The sequence below is a fragment of the Equus caballus genome, chromosome 2 (genome assembly GCF_041296265.1).
Source record: "Equus caballus isolate H_3958 breed thoroughbred chromosome 2, TB-T2T, whole genome shotgun sequence".
Taxonomy (NCBI): Eukaryota; Metazoa; Chordata; class Mammalia; order Perissodactyla; family Equidae; genus Equus; species Equus caballus.
This window is the reverse complement of record NC_091685.1, coordinates 9,736,655-9,761,359: the sequence shown is the minus strand read 5'-3', so window position 1 is coordinate 9,761,359 and position 24,705 is coordinate 9,736,655. Positions and strand designations below refer to the sequence as shown.

Genomic DNA, 24,705 nt, shown 5'->3' with positions numbered 1-24,705 from the left:
TTATGTTGGGTGGCAGCACAGAGCACTAAGCTGGGAGCTGGGGCACTCAGCCCTGTCACTTGCCAGCTGAGGGATGCGAAGTGAGTCCCTTCTCTTTCTCAGTGTCAGTTTCCCAGTATGGAAGTATATGCTCTCTAGGTCCCTTACAACTCAGAAAGTTGATTATTCTATCACCCTTTGAGGTCTAACTTAAGCTCTACATTCTCCAGCAAGCCATTTCTGATGATCTTGTCAATTTCCATCTTGTCCTCTTCTGTATTATACTGTCCTTACTGTTGAGCCCACACATTTGGATAATATTAAAGGTGTTAAAAGTCTTATGTCCAATGCAATAAAAGACTCTTGAGGAAGGGGTTTTCCTTACTCTGTGCCATCCCAGTCCTCATATGCCCACTATCCTTGTATGCCCAACCCAGGGCTGAATTGAGCCAAATAAATATTTTTAAATGGAGTGAGGATTCCTGCCAACTGAAGATGTTCACTTTCTGGGAGACTGACTGGCAATGGCTTCCTGAACATGAGATTGGCAGTTTTCTGAGCAGACTGGTGGGAGACGGTATTGCAGGCAGAAGAAACAGCATGGAGTACAAGATAAATACTTTAGACCACGAGGTAGTATAATATTGTGGTTACGAGTACAGGCTTTGGAGTCAAAACTTCTTTGGCTTCCAATCTTAGTTTTGCCACTTAAAAGTTAATCCTCTTATGCCTCACTTTCTCCTTTTGTAAAATGTTGGAACTACAAATAGTACCTACCTCATAAGGTTGTTAGGATTAAAAGAGTATACGTAAAACGATTGGAACAGTGCCCGAAGCATTGCAAATGTTCAAGAAAGGTAAGCCATTATTATTCCTGGATCATAAGGTCAGAGGTCAAGGATTAAGGAAATTGAGGCTGAGTACACTGGCAGGGGCAAAATCATGAAGGACTTTGCATAATCTGTAAAGGAGTTTAGCTTTTTACCCACCAAGATAAATGGAGAATTGAGAATTGAATGGAGAATTGAAAATCTGTTAGAATACTCCTCTGGGGCTTGTGGAAAATAAACCGGAAAGAGGTGAGAGTGGAAGCAGAGAGGAAGTTAAAAGGTTGTTAAAATAATCCACAAGGGATGTTTCACAGCTTAGAACAGAGCTTCACATTTCATCTCAGCGCTAATGCCTGCAAATGATGTCTCCAAACCTGCCCTCCATTGGAGGATAGAAGGCAGACCAGGTGCTCACAGAGGGACCCCTGTATACCTTTTCTCCCAGCAACCTGTCCCACGTGCCCTCGCCAGGTCAGGCCAGCCTCCTTGTACTTTTTATTCCTGCATGTTAGTCACTAACAAAATGCCCACTCATCATTGCCTTCTAAAGCTCTAGCTGCCCTGCCAGCTCGCAGGCAGCCCCATCCTACAGGGAGCTTCCCTGATTTCTCTGTCCTCCTCTCTCTCGGAGCTAGCTAACCAGATACGACCAACACTTGAGGTGGCCATCAAACTTGTCACCCAAGTCAGGACTCTTTCAGGAGTGAAAGAGAACACTGTGAACAATTATGTTGAGTTGACAGCATAAACAGTGAGATATACACAGTCACTGTACCCAGTGTTGTGAAGATACCCTACTTCTTACAGTCTTTCTGTTTCTAATACTTCCTTCATCTGCACAGTACTTTCCGCTTTACAAAAGCCTTCTTCATCATTGTTTCATTGATGCTAACACCAGCCGTGAGAGAGTAGGAGGGCAGGAACTATTTGTTTCACCAAGGTGGGTTTCCTTAGGTCATCAAATGAGCCAGTGGCTAGAACAGCACAGAACCTTCCACCCTACTCTGGGGCCTGCTTTAGCGCTTCATTGTGTTGGAGTTCTCTGGGAGCTGATTTCATCCCTTCGGGTTGGCAGTGGAAGAAAGGATCAAGGCACACATCTTCTTTTCCCTCATCTCCCCTCTATCTAAAGCTAGGGGAATGGTAAGGATTGAGAAAGTTGAATCGAGTGGCTAATAAAGAAACTATTGGAATGTGGCAAAATATCAATTAATAAATACAATTGTCATGCAAGTGATAACTATAAATAGTTATCTAGATGGTAGGATTTCAAGTGATTTTTAATTTCCTCCTTATTTTCTGTATTAGCATATACTAGTTATATAATTTTATAAAATGCTATTTTCATTTATTTTTTCCTTTTAAATGAAGAAATAACTATGAGTCTTCAGTGAAAGGGCCAATCTCAGTGGAAAAAACAAAAAACATAGGCTTTTGATCAGGACCTGAGTTGCAATCTTAATTCCACTCTGCGACCTTGAGCAAGTCACATAGTCTCTCAGTCTCAGTTTCCTAACTGGTAGAATAGAGAGATCGCCACCCACCTCACAGAACCGTTGTGAAGAATCCGTAAGATTCAACAAGCAAGAACTCCAGGTAAGGGCCTGGCTTGTGGCAGATTCTCATAAGCGTTCATTGCCTTCATGGGGGAGTTGATGCAGCCTCCCAAGACTTCTGACAAGCATTGCCACCTCCTCTGCTCACAGCTCTGGAACCATCGGGGGATGCCTTTGACAGCTGTGCCCCTCAGCCTGCGGGCGGGGCTGCCCAGAGATGTTAGGCCAACTAATGTGGAGAGGCAATCCTGTCAGAATCACTGGGGGTTAGTCATCCTGCCTTCAGGGTTTCTGACAGGATGTTTTGATAAAATAAATCTATTTTAAGTGACTGTAATGAAATACTAACCAGTTTCTGAAGGGCTTTTAAGATGTTTTTAAGAAGTTTCCGATCAAAGGCCTTGGGAAGGCTGACTTCATACATTAAATATTTAGTACTGAGTCAGTCACTTGAGAGCTAGGCATTCTGACATTGCAAGAGGGAGAAAGTACATTCCAGCTGGGGCCATATCCATGTTAAAGACACAGGTGAGGAACTCTGCACCGAGGGGGCTGTCTTCTAGCTCCTCTCGGCTGCAGGGTAGAGGTGACCTCGGAGGCTGTCCAGCTAAGTGTTCAGGGTCTGACAGAATGATTCATGCTGTATAGGGACTGGGCAAGCGGCCCCTCAGTGAGCCGTGACAACAGGGATCTGCCTTCCCAGCTGCCACCACTGCTCTCAGCGCCTGTCACTCTGCACACTGCCATTTGGAGTCGGCCAAGTGCCTGATGCCTACAATGTGCTTTGCAGTCCAGCCAGAAGACATTGTCCTCAAGACCACACATGGCTCATAGAGTCCTGGCAGGCAAGGCCCAGTGTGAAGAAGAGATTTGCAAAAGGCCACGCTGCAAGTTAGTGGCATGGTAGGGGCGGTGTCAAGAACTGCTGTGTGACAGTTCTAAGGTCTTTCAGTATATTACATTGTCCATTCAATGACAAACAGCCACCTGCAGGTGACATAAGAGGAAGAGGAAGAAGCCTAGAATGAGGTATAAGGTAGTGGTTCCTGATATATACCAGATCATAGCCATCTTTGAAAATCTGGTGGAAATTACAAGTCCTCTTCCAGAACAATGCACACACTTATCATGCATATACCACATTTGGCATCCAGTGTTGGGGAATTTGAGCATTCCTTTAAACCCATCCTTGAACCTTGGGTTGCAAAACCTTGGTTTAAGATCATAGCAGACCCGTCAGCTCAGAGTTTCTAACTTTGAGTTTCTTGGATAACTTTTAGAAGTGTGGTATGACACAGTGGAAGCATCGCAGGGTTTGATGCTAGACAAGCCTGGGTTACATCAGTGCTCAGTAACTATGTAATATTAAGAAATTAATATTTCTCTGGACTTCAGTTTCCTATTTTTAACATAGGATAATATTACCTCATGGAGCTATTGGGAGTTTAAGTGGAATAATACATGTAAATCATTTAGAGCACCTGACTCACACTAGGGTATCAATGCATGCAAAGTCCATATCCATCTTTACCCTACCTCGCTCTGCCTCCAGAAAAACCCTAATGGATTTCTCAGCATCCAGTCATCCACTCTGGCCACCTACCACACAACTAAACTTTAGACTCTGAGAGGGCAGAGACCATGTCTGTTTTGCTCACAATTGCTACCTCTGAGTACAGTGACAGGCATATGATAGGTGCTCAATATGTATGGAGTGAATGAATTGAAAGAATGAATAAATGAACCAGATGGATACACAGCAACTTCCAGAGAGGGAGCAGGGACAGTGAATAGAGCAATTATCCTGGGGAAACTGCAAATAATGCTTGTGGCCACAGGTGTTTTGGGGCTTCAAAAAAAGGATTTAGGAACCGGGATTCTGACAAGACAATGGAGTAGAAGCTCTGCCTGTTTTGCTCTACTCATTCTTCCATTCCTCTCTACCAATATCATGTGCCTCATCTTTTCCTACATGGCAAGCTGAGGAGCTACAGTTATACCCAAGCATGACAAGTAAGTAGGAAATCTAGGAGAAGGGACCAGGTGGGACAGTAGGAAGAGGCATAAGTTATTAGTCCCTGCCTGACCCAGCCCCAACTCTGACCTGCAGGCACTGCTGCCTCCACCTGGAAGATCAGCCATGCTGTTTCTGAGCCAGTCCTTATGGCTCAGGGAATACGGAAGCAGCCTTAGTCTCTCCTGCAGGGGGGATCTTGTTGCTAGAACACACACCTGAGGTGAGCCCCAGATCCTGACACACCAACGGAGTTAGAGTCGGCCACAGTGCCTTTCTTGGGATACAAAGTAAGCTTTAACCTAAACCTGGCAAGCCTCCCCTCAGACCCTTATCATCTCTTCTACAGACTGGAGCATGCCTTTAGGCCCCAGATAATGGTAATGGACTGAGGGGAGGAGAAGCACTAGGTCACCACCCACCTCACCTCCAATACCAACTATTGCTTAGAATTTCTTACCCACACGACTGAACCCCTTTAGAAACACACGCAACTTTGCCGGACGTTTCCGGATACTGAATAGTCTGGATGAACTTAACACATTTCCTAAGATCCCTATTTTGGTGGCTCCACAATTCACCACCTCAAAGAAGTCAGAAACCTACAAGTAGTGCTTGATTTCTCTCTTTCCTTCACTTGTAACATTCAATTAATCACGGGTTCTGTGAATTTTAACTCCTAGATATCTTTTGAATTTATCAACTCTTTTCCATCTTTCTTACCATCATCTTACATGGTCGAGAACTCCCCAACAAAGCTCTCTGCCCTCTAATCCCTCCACATAGCAGCCCAAGTGCACTTAATATAAAATAAGTTTGATCTTGTCACTTCCTTGCTTAAACATTGACAATCCCGCCACAACCAGAAATAAAACAAAACCAAACTCCAGGCCCTTCCTTCCATTCTAGTCTCTCTGTGTGCCTTGGCCCCTTGCTTGTATATATTCAAAACCCTACCAATGACTCCTCTGTCTCCACAAATTACTTAGGTTTAGATCCCAAGTCCCAACTCTACCACTTAATAGCTGTGCGATTTTAGGTAAGTTAATGAATCTCTCTGTACCTCAGTTTCCTAATCTGTAAAATGGACAGAGTAGCAGAATAAACCTCAAAAGGCTGTTGTGAGAATTATACAAGATATATATATATAGCTAGTACTGTGCGTGCACATATAAGCACTCAATAAATGTTTGCTTTGGTTTACATTATTCCTGAAAAATACCCTGAAAAGTAAGGGTTATTTTTCCAAGTGTGCAGATGAAGAAACAGGCTGAGTATGTGAAATAATTTGTTTAATTTGATAGTGAATTAGCGGTGAAGCTGGGATTCAAACGCTGATCCATCTGACTCCAAAACCTCTACATTCTCTTTCCATTCGAGAGAATGGCATGCTGTTGTCACCATCAGGGCTGTTGTCACTATCTTCATCACTAATTGCATAAATAACAATGCCCTCTCACACGGGCATAGCACTTTCTCGTCTTCAAAGAAAACATAGATACATTATCACAAATTACCAACCCTCGGGCCTATAAGTGACTACATGGAACCTCAGCCACACTCTCCATCCCAGGACAGGAGCCATCTCTGCGGTGCCCTTGACAGCTGATCATCTGTCCAAGCTGGGCTTCAGCAGTTCTGAGAGGAAATAACCAGAAAGAATCATTCTTAGGTAGAGCAGGGCTGGGCAGGGCAGTGACCCAGTTAAATGGGAGGCTGCAGTTCTGAGGAAGATCTCAGAGACGGAAACACATCTACCATTCTTCCTGGCCACAGTCAGGTCCTCAGACTGCACAGAGGGAGGTTCCTTGAGAAGGAGGCCTTCCTAGACCTAAGGAAGGGTGGGCCTGAGGGAAAGGCAGCCAGCTGAGCTTCACCCACTCAGCGGGTGGAGGAAATGAGGAGGAACAGGAGCTCAGAGCAAGAACCAACACCAAGAGAATATGGAGAGTTGTCTCATCTTTGCTTATACCTTCCTCTGCTACTTTGTTTCCCAATTCTGCACCTGCAGGGTGTAACAGAAAACCCTAAAATAGAAGAGGGCCTATAGCCTTGTTTTATGGGGCAAAGATGTGGAGAAGGAAGCTGGAACTGAATCAGCCTCCCCAACCAAGCTAAAGGCAGCAAGCCCAGCAGAACAAGTGTAGGAGCACAGCCACAGAGAAGACAGAGGCAGGCTGGGTCCTGAGGCAAGACAGGAAGGAGGCAAAGTAGAGCCCCAGAGGCAACTTTGCCCTGAGAAAGAACCCTGCAGACTCAAGAGGACAAAGTCCTCCTCCACTCCGAGTGAGTGCTTTCATGATCCTATTAGATCCCACAGTAACACAGAGCAGTCAGTGAAAGGATCCACGCAGGACAGAGAGCATACATTGTGAAGTCAGACAGACCTGGGTGCAAACCCTGGTTTTACCACTCACTAGCTATGTGAGCTCAGGCAAGTGAGTTAACCTGAGCCCTGGTTTCTTCATCTGTGTAAGAAAATAGTTAACAGCAAACTATTGTTAGTCCTGAAGAAGAAATGATTACATGAGAAGGTAAAAACGAGCCTGTATGGGGCGAACATGGTAGATAACATGACTAAAAGGGCTCTTCTTTGTCAAAATGCAAAGCACTTGAGACTTCCAATCAGGAAAGCTAGGTCCTACTCCTAGAGACTGTGGACCTCTCCTCTTCTTAGGCCTCAGCTTCCTCAACTGGAAGGTGTTAGAAAACTAACCTCTCAGGGTCTTCCTAGGTCTAAACTTCCAGGACTTCAGCGGCTTACAGTGCAGGCATCATGAATGGGGGAAAGAGACGAAAACTGCCAGCCATCTGTCTCTCCCCAACTCCTATAAAATGGCAGCTTGGACAAGTCATATCAAGACTGGGTAATATTTTGCTGACCTAGTTAGACAAAGTTAGGAAACTTTTACATACGTATGAACATTATTGAATGAAAAAGAGAAGGCTGATTCAAGTGGCTGCAGTGCATATTAATATCTTATTATTATCCATTTTAATGTAGGAAATATCCTGGAAACTGCCTTTCCTATAAAATACAATTTGGAAAAGAGAATACCTCTATTCTCTTCTCAGCAAATAATTGTCTTTTAATGCCAAACTATGGGAAATATGCCAGAGAAATCAAATGATATTGGAGGATGAAGTTCAATAATTTAGACAAAAGGAATCCAGCATTTAATAAATTAATCTCATCCAAGGTACAATAGAGAAAACAGGATAGGATTTTTATGATCCTCTTTCTGAAATAATATCTCTTTGGGGAAGGCAAACAAGGAATCTGTACATTTTCAGCAGTTTCTCCTTATAAGAGAGAGATGAGTTAATATATATATTCAACAAAAATTTCTTGAGAACTTACTGTGAACCCAAAAACTCGACAGCCACAACGAGGAATAAAATCCACCTTATAGGATGTATTAGTACTTTATTTCTTTTTATAGCCGAATAATATTCCATTGTAGGCATATACAATATTATTTATCCATTCATCAACTGATGGACATTTAGTAGTTTCTACTTTTTAGCTATTATGAACAATGCTGCTGTGAAGATTCATGTACAAATCTTTGTGTGAACATATGTTTTTGATTCTCTTGTCTATATAACTAGGAGTGAACTTGCTGGGTCATAGGGTACCTCTACGCTTAACATTTTGAGGAACTGCCAGATGTTTTCCAAATCAGCTGTACCATTTTACATTTCCACCGGCAATGTACAATGGCTTCAATTTCCCCACACTCTCCCAACACTTATTGTCTGTCTTCTTTTGGTATAGCCATGCTAGAGGTCAGGTGTGATATCTCACTGTGGTTTTGATTTGCATTTCCTGGATGGCTAAAGAGGTTGAGTACCCTTTTATGTGCTTATTGGCTATTTGCATGTCTTCTGGAGAAATGTTTATTTAGATCCATTGTCCATTCTTAAGTTGGGTTTTCTGGGTTTTTTTTGAGTTGTAACAGTTCTTTATACGTTCTTGAGGCAAGCTTCTTTCCAGGTATATGATTTGAAAATATTTTCTCCCCTTCTGCAGCTTGTCCTTTCACTTTCTTGGTGGTATCATTTACAGCACAAATGTTTTTAATTTTGATAGAGTCCAGTTTGTCTTTTGCTGCTTGTGCTTTTTGTGTCATATCTAAGAAGCCATCGCCTAACCCAAGATCCCAAAGATATACTCCTCTGTTTTCTTCTAAGAATTGTATAGTTTTAGCTCTTATAGATAAATGCACATTTAAAGAATGTCTTTTGTCCAAAAGAAAGAAAAATAATGGGGGAACAAGAAAAGGAGGAAGCAGAGGTTGGCAGTGTTAGAGGAAAAGGGCAACAACAGCGTCAGTGGGAAAACACCGAACCACAGGGAAGCCCTGGCAGGTAACCCCTGACTCATTTCCCCACCACCACCCCATCCCCCTACCTCTGGTGACACTCCTACAGAGATAAGCAGAGCCCTGAGAGAAGGTTATTGCAACCTCAGCCATGTTGCCAGCTGAAGGATTCCCCAGAAAGTTCAATAGCTTGCTCTGGGAAGGAGCATAGATTTCAGCCAGGGCCATCAGTCATCTCTCGTCTGAAGTTTCCAATTCCAGCTTCCATGGTGTGAGGTGACTCATAAACATCTTCTTTCCAGGCCCTGTACTTTGTCCCTCCCATGGACTGAGAACATGTCCCATCATATTGTTCCCAAGCCACTACTGGTTGAAACAGTCACCAAAAGTAACACAAAACGAACTTCTTGAAAGTAAGACTGCAGAGTCTGAGTTGATTCTTAGGCCAAAATCATGTTGCACATGGCTTTAAAATTCTACCTTTTTGAGACCTTCTTTAAGTCAAATAAATACAAGAACACCAAAAGTTGTAGCCAGTGATCTATTTTTTAACACTGAAAGAATCTCCCTGAATTCGAATAATAGGATTCTAGGAAAATATCCTGTTCATTTATCAAGTCTCCCTACAGCAGGACATTTTTGTTACAAAATGGATGATAATGATCTACAACTGATTCTGTATTTTTTTTTAAAGATGGCACCTGAACTAACAACTGTTGCTGATTTTTTTTTTTTTTTGCTTTTTCTCCCCAAATCCCCCCCGTCCATAGTTGTATATTTTCAGTTGTGGGTCCCTCTAGTGGCATGTGGGATGCCGCCTCAGCGTGGCCTGATGAGTGGTACCATGTCCGCGCCCAGGATCCAAACCAGCGAAACCCTGGGCCGTCAAAGCATGCAACTTAACCACTTGAGCACGGGGCAGCCCCCTGATTCTATTTTCTTTTCCTTAAGAGTCTTTAAGAAGTTGCCCCATGCCCACCTTTCTGAGGTTCCGACCACTGTCTTCGTAATACCTTTGTCTTTCAGGAGTAGTCAAGAAATAATGTCAGAGCCAGTTGATGGATGATCCTGATTCCTGTTTTCCCCTTCTCTTTTCCTTTCTCTATTGACGGATGATGATTTGCTCCAGGCAGCAATGACCCTCAAGGAGCTCTGAGCAGCAGGATTAGCTCTGGGCACTTATTCTGGTACCCATGATGAGCCACAGCCTTCCCCAAACTGTTTGCCTCGACAGACTCAGGCCTGTCCTCTCTGACCGCCAGGCCTCCTCCTCCACAGCCTTCAGCCAGTCTGCAGCGTGACAGGGAGGCTCATTCAACCTCGTAGATGCCATTCCAGTCTGCACCTCTCCTACATCCCCAATCTACCATCCTCTCACCCACTGAACGTCCTCCAAGACAGAGCTCAAATAGTACCTCACCTCTGCAGTTCTTTCTGATTCCCCAGCTCAGGTTAGGAGCCTCTTCCATGTCCTGACAGTTCGTCTCTCACTTGCCACCAATCACCCACACCTTGGTTTCTTCTGTATAGGTATTCCCACTTATGAGTAGCACAATCTTGGAAAAGCTACTTAACCTCTCTATGCCTCAGTTTCCTCACCTGCAAAATGGGGATAATAGTAGTACCCGCTTCATAGGGTCATTGCAGCTGACTAAATGAGATAATAAAGCACCTAGAATAGTGCTTGGCCTGTAGTAAGCACTCTATAAATGTCAGCCATGTGCATTTTTATATGACAAACTGTATGCCTTCAGGGAGCTTAGAGTCTGGTAAGGGAGATACAGTGTTACAAGTGCATTATATCCAGGTACTTACAAACAATTCAGGAGGCACTTTCACATCTGCTATCTAACATCTACGAGAAGACTTTTGTTATGACAATAACCCTGAAGCTAAATCACACTGCCTAGTTTGCATATGAGGCTTAGAGAGGTTATTGATGTGTCAAAGACATAAGTGGCAGAGCCACCATTCAAATCCCAATATGGCTCCAGCCTTGATGATTTTTCTACTTAATTTAGACTGATAAGGGGTTTCACCAGATACCTATTGAAGGAGATGGGGGTGGGTGCGTGGTTAATATATGAGGAAAGAGAGGCACAGAGAGGTTAAGTGGCCCAAGGTTACACAGTTAATGAGTGGCAGAGTCACATCCTAACCCTTGTAGCCCACACTACTGACTTAGGCATCTAATTTCCCTCTCACTGCCTTGTAGGTGCTCAGTGATGTCTGTAGAAAGAGTAGACGAAGAAGCAAACCCTGCAGAGAAGGGTCTGGGAGTCAGAGGCAGTGGGCTTCAGTGGACAGAGGCCAATCTAGGAATCAGTAGCTGGACTTCTAGCTACAGCTATCCTACTAACTCACTGGGTGACTCAGGAAAGACACCTCCCCTTCCTGGGCCCCAGTGTCTCCAGCTGCAGAAAGAGAAAAGGTTTGCAAACATTGGTAGCAGCTGAGTCCTTTCTTCAAGCTATGTCTATGCGGAAGGCCAGTAAGTAGGGGCTGCTCTGGTGTGTACGGCAGGGAGGACAAGAGAGGCCAGAGCCCTGGCTTCTCAGAAGTCCCTCTTATCCTTCCCTCCTCAGCGGCCCCCAAGGTACTGTTGAGAGCCCAGACCCCTCCTTAGGGATACAGGGAGCATGGTTTTAAAACTTTAGAACCAGAGGAACTTAAGATTCTTCTTGGCTTTGACATCCTATGACTCACATAAAAGAAAAGACCTTATGCCCTAAAGTTATATACCTTCTGATTCAACAAAATGGAAATGTAGATTAGAACAAGTAACAGAGTATGACCATACTGAGAGGTACCAAGAAAGAATTTTGGCTGTAACAGCCTGACTTCTCCCACTGCCCCCATACATACCCTAAATACAAAAATATCCTCTAAACCTAAGAACAGAGGAAGATACTGAATGAGTAATCAGAAGAGTGGTAAGTGTTTTAAAGGAGAAATAGAGTATATTATGGATGCATGTGGCAGAGGCTCTCAAAGGAGTCTGGGGAACAGTGTTTCAGGGAAGAATTCCATGAGGATGTGATATTTAAATTGGATCCTGAAAGCAGAGTAGGAAGAAGCTAGGCAAAGGGACGTGGAGAAAGAACATTCCAGGTGGATGGGCCAGTGTGTTATGCAAGTTAGGGAGAAAATCCACGGCTCAGAGAAAGAACCGTAGGAAGGCCAGTAGGGATACAGTGTAGACAGCAAGGTAAGAGAAATATGAGAGACTGAAGAAGCAGGCAGAGGGCAGATTATGCAGGATCTTACAGATCATATTAAGAATTTGTTATTTTATCTTAAACTACTGAGAGGCCAGGAATCCAACGGTTCAATTTCATGGATACTGAAATCACTCAGTATGGTGGCAGCAGTGTAGTGGAAAAGACAATTATGGACCAAAGTCCTCCACGACTGAGGGAAGTGTCCAAGAAGTCAGCAGATGATAGCAAGGTGTGGCAGGGGGTTACAGAGACTGATCGCATAAGGCTCAAAACATGTCTTTCTATATGACGTCCTTTCCATAAAAGGGAGAGGAAAGAATGGTCTGAAAGTAGCAGTCTGTTAGCAAGAAGTATGCCATCTGCCAGCCTAGCTGGGTGCTGTTCACTGAAGAGGTGACTCTGTCTCTTGGTCAGAACCACAGGACCAGTGGTGGGTGTGGGGAAGACAAGGCTAGGAGGAAGGCTGGGACCTTCTGGCAGCCACTGTAATGCTGACACAGCTATGTGAGCAGAATAGAGAGGGAGCCTGGAGGCCTGTTCACCTCACATCTTGGACCTCCTGGCTAAAGAGGCTGTTGTAATTTCTTGAGAGACGCTGATAGTTTGAACTAGGGCACTGGCAGCAGAGCTAAGGAAGGGATAGATTCTAAGGATATTGAGTTGTAGCCTTGATCACACTTGGTGACAGATAGTATGTGAGGAGTGAATAAAAAGAAGTTAAATAGGACAGGTTTCTGGCACGGGCAACTGGAGTGATGGTGATATATTCACTGAACTAGGAAACTCGGGTTTGAAGCACATATGTGGTAGTCTGGGTTTGCCTCTGCAGTTTGAGGTAAATCAGACACGTGCCTCCTTGTTCTGGCAGAGGGAGAACCCAGGGTCACAATTCCCAGCATTCCTTCTTCAGGCCCTTGTTCAAACAGGGCTGAGCTTTGGAATATATGGGCCACCTGCATCAGTAGGGTAAGTTGGAAGCCCCTCAGCCAGATGCTGAGAAGACGTATCTGCCTCCAACTAATTTGGACTCCTTTTGGAGGGAATAGAAAGCTATGCCAAGAGAGTGGTGACTAGTGAAGTGGCCCGCTGGAAGGGAGCCAAACCCACTAAGCTTGTTTAATTTAGAGTGTCTGATCAGGACAAGGTTTGCAGATGGGGGTCCGTAGAACTCTCCTGAGAGGTGGATTAGGGCCTGATAATTGAGATTACTAACTTCCAACAATTACGCAATTTAAAACTCAGCCAAAAAGATGTAATTATTTTTCATACATTTGTTTGGTCATATTGCCAGCTGCAACTCCATGATGTTTTAATTCAAAGGGGAAGAGAAAACAGAAGGGGACTACCTTATTTTGAAGTTACCATGCTGGTCAGAATGGTGCTGGCCCTCTCTAGCCTCTTTTCTGTGGTATTGCCCTCTGTTTCCTGCCCACAAGGTTACTGGTTCCCTCTGGCTCCTCTCTGAGAATCCTAGCTTCTCCACACAAGTCCACACAAAGAATGTAGCAGAAGCTTCCAGGTGCCATATCTTAAATTCGTGCATATCTCCTCATATTTGTCCATTCTGCTCCTCTTCCTGCTTAGTCCAGCTTTCTGGCTTTCTCTGATTGTACCATGTTCTCTGTCTTCACTTGCGCTTCAAGATTTAGCTTCCTTTTTTATTTTTTGGACTCCTATATTCTTAGTTTGGTTTGGATTTTGACAATATTTTAAGATAAAGCTTTCAGAATCTTCCCTCTACCACTCGACCATTCTCACTGTGACTTTGCTGATCTGGGAGCCAAAAGACTACTGAGCTGTGCCTATCTCAGGAGAAGGGGTTGGAGTCCCAGTGCGGGTCCCTATTGCTGAGGGTCCTCATTGCAGAGCCCCACCTAGCCCTCCCCTTCCCCATGAAACACTCCCTTTTGTAAATTGGGCCCTTTGCCATCTGGTTCTCCCTTGCTTATCGTGGATTTGAACCAATCTTGAGGTAAAACTTTACATATGATCCTTACGGACAGGACGGAGAAATGGAAGCAGAGACTACACCTTGTTTATTTCCAGATCTCTCATAGTACATAAGACATACTAAATTAAATTGAGCTAAGTTGAATTTAATTGAATGGACTTAGAAGAAGGTAAAACCTTGTTTGCTTAGGTGACTTATGGTAGCAGGGTTAGTAGCATAATCAAACCCAGGGATTGATATAGAATTGATATAAAAATGTCAATCTAGGTTTTCCAGAAAAGCCTCTGGTAGTATTCATGGATCAGACACTCTAAATTAAACAAGCTTAGTGGGTTTGGCTCCCTTCCAACAGGGCACTTTACAAGTCACCACTCTCTTGGCATAGTTTTTGCTATTTCCTCCAAAAAGAGTAATATGCATGGTCTTATCCCATTAAACACTTGTATCCTTGACTTAAATTAATACTTAAAAAGTATATACTTTAAAAATTCTGATTGAAGTCACTAACACTGAAGATAAGAGAATCCAAGAATCAAAATGGTCACAGTAGGCTAGAACAAAGGACTAAGACCAACAAGTTGAAACTTAACAGGGTAAGTGTAAGGGCTCACATTTATACTTCTAAAATCTACTATAGGTTAATATGGTGTCCAGGATTGATCCCAAGACAGAAAAAGGACATCAGTGGAAAAACTGATAAAATCTGAATATAGTTCTGTAGTTTAGCTAATAGTATATTACTATTATAATGTTAATAGCACAATGTTAATTTTTTAGTTTTGACAAATGCTCCATGGTTGTCTAAGATTTAACACTAGAGGAAACTGGGTGAAGAGTATATGGAAACTGTCTACATTATCTTTTCATCTTTTCTATAAGCCTAAAATTATACCAAAGTAAAAGGTTCATTTAAAAAAATCAGAGAAATAAAAATAGCTTTATTTAAAGAAGAACAACAAAAATCTACTATGGGGAGGGCTTGCTGCTAAAAGAAGCTAATGTAAATTCCAGCTGCATTTCTAGAGATCTAGCATCCAGAGCAAGGGAGGCAATAGTCCTATTCTGCTGTGAGATGCTTAGATCACCTGTGGAGTTTTACATTCAGTTCTGGCATCTTAAGAAGAAAATTAACAACCTAGATCATGTCCAGAGAACAACAAAGAAGGCACAGGGTTTAGAAACTATGGAATATGAAGAAATGTAGAACTACCAGGGGGGAGACGGGGAAGGGAGGGATTAGCTTGGAGAAGGGAAGACTCATGATGGGGGTGGGGTCACTGTCTTGATATCTTTGCACGCCTGTCCATTGTCATTGGGATGAGACTTTGGCTACCTCAAGAGGTATGCGAGCAGAGACTGAAAAGTCACATTTCTAGACTCTTAAGAGAAGATGCTGGTCTATACAGCTTAGGTCCTTGCCCATAGGAGATGCCTAAGATATTTGCTAAATTTGAATGTGACTCCTATAGTCTTTGCCAACTCTAAAGATTGGGTGAGGTGTTAAGATCAGAAAGACTAGCTTTTCTAGGTACTTCTATGACATTCTCATTACTATACATGGTGTCCTGGTGGTAAAATTTTCCTCCTGGTGCTCTTGGCTAACAAATATCTCTGCCTGCAGGAAGGAAAGCCAACTGCACAGACAGGCAGGAGCTACCCTGAAGGGATAGGAGCTATCCTTTCTAGCCAGGAAGATCAGCTGTCATGAGCAGGAACAGCCTGGAAATGTAAGAGTTAGGTAATACAATGATCCTGTTCCCTCCTGCATGGCTCCTGCCTGGTTCACTGCCCTCAGGATAGAGACTATATTCTTTAGCTTGGTAATCAAGGTTCTCCTGACCTGGCCTCTACCTACCCTCCTTCTTTCCCCATCACCACTACTCTGGTCCTTCTTAGGCTGACCCTGTGCCCTTGTAATTTGGAACCACACAAAATTGTCAGGACTCGCAATGCGTCTCAGCCTCTGTATACACTTTGTGATACTCAAATCAAGATGCCTCCTTCCTTAAGACTCCATTTCCTCCCTTGTGCCCCTTCTCTGCCTACTTATTCTTTTATATTAGGTCTCTTACCACCATTGCCATTATTAGTTTTTACATCAGTCTCACCTACTGTATTGTGTACCTCTTCTCCCCTCACACTCAGGGGGAGAGTGTGGGTCTTTTTCTTTCTTTCTTTTTTTTTTTTGGTGAGGAAGATTCACCATGAGCTAACATCCATTGCCAATCCTCCTCTTTTTTTTTCTTTTTGTGCTTGAGGAAGATTAGCCCTGAGCTAACATCTGTGTCAATCTTCCTCTACTTTGTATGTGGGATGCCTCCACAGCATAGCTGCTGAGTGGAGTAGGTCCATACCTGGGATCTGAAACCATGAACCCAGGCCGCAGAAGAAAGTGCATGGAACCCTAACCACTCAGCCACAGGGCTGGCCCTGGAAGAGTGTGTTTTGTATTAATCTTTCCATCTCTAGCACCCAATACAGAGCTGAATAGGCAGAAGGTGCTCAACAGATATTTGTAGCATTGAAGAATGGCTTTGTAAGAATTTAATAAATGACCATATACGTGAACAGAATATTTCCCCACCTAGGACTGGTTTAGAATCCATTCTCTGGAGTCCACAAAGGCATGATATAGACAAATTACTTAATCTCATTGTATCTGCTTTTAAATATGCAAATATGAGAAGATAATACTTATATATCTCAGAGCTTCAATACCTCCTTCTAAGTGAAGCCTTCACCCCAAAACTCATCCCCTTTTCTCATTTAATTTCTCCAATATTGTCTGTCTTTTCCACTAGAAGGTAAGCCCATGAAGGCATGGATTCCACTTTTCACTGCCTTGTCTCCAGAGCCTAGATGGTGCTGGTTACATTTGAGACATTCAATAATAGTAATAACCATATAATAGTGGTGTTGTGAGGATTGAGTGACATAACGTATATAAAGTTCATAGCATTGGGCCTGGCACATGATAAACACTCAATAACTACTGTTATAACATAGAGGGCAGATTAAGAGGCAACATTATAACATGCTTATTTGTGACTCAAAAAGAACATATAATCAAGAAGTCAAGAACACTTGAACTATAATTTATGTTGGGGTTAGAAGAGATGCTTAAAATAATCTAATCTGACTTTCTCAGGCCCATAGAGGAGAAGAGCTTTTCCCAAGGTCATAAAGGTCGTAATGATTTTCTAGTGATTTTTTAGTGATGATTCCCTAAAATATATTATCAAATTATTGTTTTTGTTAGACACTTCCTTTTGGCAAGTATCCCTAAGTATGCAAATGGCTCTCTCCATCTAATTCTTTCAAAACACATACATACACACACAGAGTTGTGTGTTCATCTAATTAATCCAATGACATATTAAAATAACACTAGGTTATACTGTATCTGACAATACAAGGGCTATATGATTTAAAACTAATATATGACATTTGAAAATAATACCATATTTCATTGTATCTAACAGTACAAGGGCTACATGATTTAAAAACTAATGTTTGTCAGTTAAATCTACTTCTGGCTATGTTGGAATGAGGATATTGGTAAACCCTATCCCCCTAAAATAAATATACAGTTGGAAAAAATTGACACAACCAACCATTTCACTTATGCTGGAACAACTGGATATCCACATGACAAAAACGAAATTAGGCCCTTACCTAATGTTATACCTAAAAAATTAATTCAAAATGGATCATAGGCTTACATGTAAGCCAAAGCTATAAAAAGGTCAGGAGAAAATCTTTGTGGCCTGCTGTTGGCCAAAGCACTCTTAGATACAACACCAAAAGCATGACCCATAAGAGAAAAAATTGATAAATTGGACTTTAACATTAAAATTTTGTTCTTCAAAAGACACAGTTAAAATAAAGAATGAAAGGCATAGATTGGGAAGAAATATTTGCAAAGCATACATCCGACAAAAGAGTTGCATCCAGAATATATAAAGAACTCTCAAAACTCATTATAATCCAAATAACCCAATTTTTAAAAGTGGGCAAAAGATTCAAACTGACCCTTCACCAAACGAGATCTATGAATGGCAAATAAGCACATGATAAGATAATCAACATAATTAGTCATTAGAGCAATACAAATTAAAACCACAACGAGATACGCTACACACCCCCTAAAATGGCTACAATAAAAAGTATAGACAATTCCAAGTCTTAGCAAGCAGGTGGAGAAACTATAACCCTCTCTCCTATATTGCTGGAAGGAATGTAAAATGGCACTACCAATTTGGAACACAGTTTGACAGTTTTTTTTTAAAAGTTGAACATAAACTTACTATGTGACACAACAATTCCACTCCTAGAAATCTACCCAAGAGAAATGCAATCACATGTCCACTCAAAGGAACATACATGAACATTTGTAACAGCATTGTTTGTAACAGTCCCAAACTGGAAACAATTCAAATGTCCATCAACTGGACAACAAGTAGACAAAATGTTGTATATCTTTTCAATAGAATATTATTCAGCACTAAAAATGAACGAACTACTAGTACATGCTACAACACGGATGAACCTCAAAATTAGAACACTAAGTGAAAGATGCTGGATGCAGAAGACGACTATATAGTACATCATTTCATTTGCAAAAATGTTCAGAAATGGCAAAATATAGTGTCAGATTGCAGATCAGTAGTTGCCTAGGGCTTACATGGAAGTGGGGATTAACAGGGAAACTTTTTGGGACAATAGAAACATTCTAAAATCGGATTGTGGTGATAGTTGTAAAATTCTAAAAAATTTACTAAAAATCATAGAATCGTACTGTTACAATTGGTGAATTTTATAGTATATAAATTATACCTCAATAAAGCTGTTAAAACAACAAGAAAAAAAAGATCTTTCCCATGATGTATTTATCTTAAATGTCAGATTGCAGCTTTGATGCATACACAAAGAGATTTTGTTTGGTGGGGTTAGAAGGGGCCACTGGTGAGTAACAAAATAAAATGCCACTTTGGATGATATAAATTAGGAGCAGTTGCAGCTATGCCCATGGTGATTAATAGTTCCAGCACTAAAAATTCAAAATCTTGCTTCCTGCCTGCTCTCCCTAAGATCTGGATGTTGGCATGTTTAGCCTTCCCACTTGTAATTATCCTCCCTCAAAATTGGAATAAGGATTAACTAATTATAGTGGTGCGTTCAGACACGAGCCATATCAAACGCCTTGGTAACCAAGAATTGTCCTGTCTGCAAAAGTAAGCCAGAAACCCTTACAGTCTCTGGTATCTGCTTCAAGGCCCAGAATAGGGAGATTGAGCCAACCCACAGAGCTTCCCTAACCTAGTTTAGCCAGCACAAGTACACCCTGCACTTCCATTAAGTTTACTTTCTTAAGATGCTGCTTTGGATAAGGTAATCCCTTTCTCAAAAATCTACTGTGGGTCTCAGTAGGTCCAATATAGAAAGCAGCAGTAGGTCCATCAATGGGCCAGGATGTGGTATTAGAAGCCATGGGTTTAAATATTGACCCTAACATGAACTAAAATTGTGGCTTTAGCAAAGTAACTTAACACTTTATCCTCCAAACTGGGATAATTCTGTCTACTCCATAAAACTGTTGTGAGAAATAAGCAAGATAGGATATATAAAGTGCTTGACCCAGTGTCCATGTGTCAAATCTGAATAAAGGATATCACCACAATTCTTTAATATAACAATCAAGGCTTTCCATAGTTCAGCCCCAGTCCTCCTATCTTAACCTTCAAGTAGGAAGATTCCCTATTCTAATCAAACAGACTTCTAACCAACTACTCACTAGTCAGGCTATTTACCACTCTCTGGACTACCTTTTCCCCAGCTCTGTATTCAGTAATCCTACCCATCTTTCAATACTCAGCTTAAAGCTCATCTTTCCCATGATGTTTAGTCTGACCATTAACTCTTTAAACAACTCATGAGATCCTTAATTATATACTTTTAAAAATATTGTATCAGTTTGAACACGTCTTATTTCCTCTAGTATAGACTACATTTCTGGAAGTACACCAAGACTTGTATACCTGTTATATATCACCACAATGCCTCTCATAGAGTCTGAAGTAGGACAACGGTCTCAAATTATTTTTTTTCTAACTGAGGAATTCCTCAAAGAATAATTTGATAAACCCTATTCAAGTCCAACTTTTGCATTTAATAGATGAAAAGCCTGCCCCCAGAAAGGGGAAGTAACATTCAAGGTCATATGAGTAGTTTGGTGTTATAGCTGAAAGCAGAATTCTGGCTTCCTGTGGCAGATCTCAGGCTGTCTTTCAATATCAATTTTCTTCCCTATCTATAGGGATACCAAGTTTTAGCTGAAAACATGGTCACCTAGAATGAAGACTTCATTTCCCATCCTTCCTTTAGTTGTGTGGATATGAGTTCTATTAAATGGGATAAAAGTGGAAGGGCCATACAACTGCATCTTCTTCTTTCTCCCCCTACTTCCTTCATTCTGCTGCCCAGAACATGGAGGTGATGGTAGAATTCCACATTAGATCATGAGATTGAGGGACACGTCCCATGGAAGGCAGAGCAGAAAGCTGAAAGAACCTGACTTTCTAGGCTTTCAAAGAGCAGAGCCACAATATCAGCTCTGGATTGCCTACATCTAGACATTTATATGGGAGAGAAATAAACTTCTATGCTCTTTAAATTGCTACTATTCTATATATCAGTTATTGGCAGCTTAACTTATCTTATTATCTCTCCTATCAGCTTTCTGATGCTCTTAGCTCTTCACATTGTCCCCAGACATATATCTTCATTCATTCATTCATTCATTCATTCATTAAATCATTCACTCAAGAGCCATTCAGTGTACACCTACATTCTGCCTGGCATAAATCTAAGATGGGCTGGGATGGACACAGAAATGAAATGTACAGATCTTGCCCTTAAAAGTTATGGGTATTGAATAAACTTCTCACTGTCTTAATTCATATCATGAATCATATGTCTGGCAAACATTAATCTCAGAATTTCTGACAGTCCCATCTCAAATAATTTCACTGTTTCTAGTAGTATATTGTTGATCAGACCATGTGTGCTTAATATGTTTGATTGCCTCTCAATACACAGTCTCTGCCTTTTTCCACCCTTTTCTTTGCCCAAGGAAGCTTATATGTATGGATTACATCAATGGGCTCTCTTGCCCTCTGATTCCTGGTTACGTTTGTCAAAGAGACCCCTAGCAGGAGATCAGAAGGAAGTAAGACAATGAGCTCTTTGTATTTATTTTTCTCAGCTCCCTCCCTGTCGGTTCATCTCAGGGTAATTTTATTCCTCAACTGAAGGTCACTGTTCCACTCAAGGTGGCCCACTACATGACTCTACTATTGGGTTCTGGTAACCATTCCTTCCCTCCAGCCCTGTTGAGCTGTTACTGGCCCCAGGGATCTGCACTATTCCCAGTGGTTTCCCTATACACTGCCCACGCCTTGTAAATAGCCCTTCTATTAAGCTCTCTTCAAATTATCCTAACATGAGACTGCCATCTGTTTCCTGCTAGCATGCTGACTGATGCACCATGTGTCCCAATTTTCACTTCAAAATATATAGGCACCAGATACAGATGGCACCCACCATAAGCACTATTAGGAAGGGGGTTAGAGTAGAGGGAAAATATTTAGCAAAATATTAGTGCACAGAGAATCCCAGATTATAAGCATATCATCATGACCACCAGCTTTTGAGACCACATTTGACCCTCAGGTACCTAAGCCATACACAAGCTCTTTTCATTTCTCTCTTTCTTGGGGTATCCCAGACCAGACTTTATGTCTCTTAAATAGTCTAGTCTTGAAAGCTTTTATTTAGAAGTGGGGCTCACTTTTAAGTGGAACCCACAGTCACTAAGCAGAGCCCATTTTTCCACCAACACATTTCAGAATCTCAAGTATAGTATTTTCTCCCACTTCTACCAGTATCCTCACTTAGGATCTATAAAGTGATCAATATGCCTATTTTAGAGGCACAAACCACACTTCTTGAAGAGTCAAACATAAAAATCAAATGATCACCTGCTTATTCTTTACTAGCAACTGAAGTATTGCTGACCACAGAAAACAAAACCTATGCATCCAATATGAAGAATAATTTCAGATCGTGGGTTGGGCAGTGGAGGGAAAGAGTAAAAGAGAGAAGGAAGGTGTGGTAGGCAGAAGAATGCAGCCCCCCTCCCAAAATGTCCAAGTCCTAATCACTGGAACCTGTGAACATGTTACCTTACATGACAAAAGGGACTTTACAGATATGATTAAAGATCTTGAGGTGGAGAATTATCTGAGTGAGCCCAACATAATCCCAGGAGTCCTTATAAGTGAAAGAGGGAGGCAGGAGATTCAGTGTCAGGGTAATGCAGCATGAGAAAGACTTGACCAGCCATTGCTGGCTTTGAAGATGGAAGAGAAGCAGAGGCTAAGGTGTGTAAGCAGCCTCTAGGAGCTGGAAAAGACAGGGAAATGAGTTCTCCTCTAAAACCTCCAGGAGTAATGCAGACCTACTGTTACCTTGATTTTAGCCAAGAGAGACCCATTTCGGACTTCTCCCAAACTGTAAGACAATAAATTTGTGTTGTTTTAAACCAGCAAGTTCATGGCAATTTGTTATGTCAGCAATAGGAAACTAACACAGAATGTAAGACTGAAATCTCTGGATTCAGAGAACTAAACCTGTGGCAAGGAAGAAGGGTTGAGAACTGATGGATGGCAGAGCCAGAACACATTGTGAGCAACACAACCAAACTGCACACCACTTGCTAACCTGCACTGTAGGCAAGTTGGATTCACTGAAAAACAAATTCATTCTTCATATCAGAGGTTCACACTCACAAAATGCTTTCATGCCTTTTATAACACACAGTAGAAGCCTCTGTCTTTTCTCTTAGAGTTTCTGGGATTCACCAGAACTTTTGTATTTTGTTAGAGAGCTTTATCAGCCTCATTCAGAAGGAAAAGCATCTGTCTCATACCTTATTCTGTAACTTCCTGGTGGCCATAGCAGCAAAGAATTACACAATAAAAACAATAACCTTTAAAAGTTCCAGAGCATATAGTCTACAAAGCATCAGTATCTATTATTCTATGATTTGCATTCCATAAAAACTCATTGCTAAGCTCCTCCCGCAAGGCTGCCTGTTTCTGAATGGGCCTTACCACGCTCTGACCCAGCTGCTCCCGAAAGAAGTAATCCATGTTTCTCTTTTGCAGGCTGTCAAGGTAATGCTGAAAGCGAGTGTACGTATAAGGGTAGCAGTAAGCAAACTGGTAAATATCTTCTTCTCGGTCAAAACAAAATGCAAAGGACATCACATAATTCTTCCTATGGTCCGGGCAGCGGTAGTAGTAAACATTCTTAGGTGGCAACCTTTGCCTGAAAGATACAAACAAAGAAATTTGGGCGTATCAGACAACTGTTCAAGCTTCAAAAGGTAATAGATAGGAATAAATGTCCAAGAGAAAAACTGTAACATCAAGAACCCTAGGAGGTGATGGTGTACAATGCCACATATCATCATTATCAAAAAGAGACTGGATTCTGGCAGCACTTTGTTCAAATTCTCACCCTACCCTTTATCAACTATTTGGAGAATGCAAAGTTAAACAATGTTTATTCATTGTTTATTCTTATTTTGAGCACCTAGTATATGCCCAGGCATATGAGATAGGCAAGGTGTCTGTCCTCATGGAGTACATATTCTAGTGGGGAAGCAGTCAATAAAATATTAGAAATAAATATACAGTATAGTTACAGACTCTAAAAGTGCTTTGAGGGGAAATAAAGAGTGTGATGTTATAGTGACGTAAATGGTGGAGGCCTACTTTTCCGAGGGAGGTCAGGGTTTTGTATTACTAGACCTTTTAAAATAAGCTAATATGCATCGTGAATATTCAAGGGGGAGGAAAGAATAGCCCACATTTGTTTAAATTATTACTTGTATTTTCCTACAGAGCATTCCATGAGACTAATTTTCCACAGAAGCACTTGGGAAATAATACTTTAAAATACACTGTGTAGGCAATTTTGTTAAGCCATCAGGCTCATTCTCCAATAAGGAACGCTGAAACACATACATGAGAAAAGGCAAAATGTTCCAGTCATAGTTCCCGTAACTTCTTTACATTCACCCACTTCATAGGCTCACTGCACCTCTCATGCTTTATGATATACAAACTATTCATGCTGTTTCCCTGAAGAGAATGCCTCTCATTTTTGTCTCTTCAAAACCTATTACTCCTGCAAAACCCATCTCAAACTGGGCTTTTTCCATAATCATCCATTGACAATTCCAGGCCAGTTCAGCTTCTATATTTTGTAGTAACTCTTGCTTTTTTATTAACTGCTTTCTAAGTCTTATGCACTAGGATTTGTTTGGAAGCTCCTTAAGGGCAAGGATTCTCCTGCTGGGTTCTGGCACAGTGGGTGGAAGATGTAAGGTTCACCTATAGTGGCTTGGCATTCAATTGAGAAGCCAAAGAGCAGAGGAGAATTGGGAGGACAACGTGAGGAGGAGGGTATTAGAGATAAAGTCAAGAAAAGCAAGAATAGTGCTGGCTCCAGGTAGGGCAGCCTGGAGAAAACTGTTAAGAACTCCAAGAGCATTAACACATGCTAATGTTTGCTGGAGAATCTTGTTTCTACCTTGTTGACTCTTCAAGGCTATCCAAGTGGACAGTGGAAGGTAAGGCTGTGGGATTCTTGTGGACGAGCAAAGGTTACACGGCACCAATGCTTATACATGCAGTGGCTTGTATTGCTTTCCTATAGCTCTGGATATTATGAATCACACCCAAAAATTAAGTGGAATGCAG

The 24,705-nt window shown here is 41.8% G+C and overlaps 1 protein-coding gene across 4 annotated transcripts in view; it reads right to left on the bottom strand.

Annotated features, from left to right (window-relative positions):
- Window positions 1-24,705, bottom strand: part of AGBL4 (AGBL carboxypeptidase 4) — a 1,218,758-nt gene that overhangs the window by 465,240 nt on the left and 728,813 nt on the right. For all 4 annotated transcript variants that reach the window (XM_023636827.2, XM_070260014.1, XM_023636828.2 and 1 more), the window contains one exon: window positions 23,050-23,266. In XM_023636827.2, coding sequence (XP_023492595.1) covers window positions 23,050-23,266 — 217 coding nt within the window. The remainder of the gene's footprint in view (window positions 1-23,049; window positions 23,267-24,705) is intronic.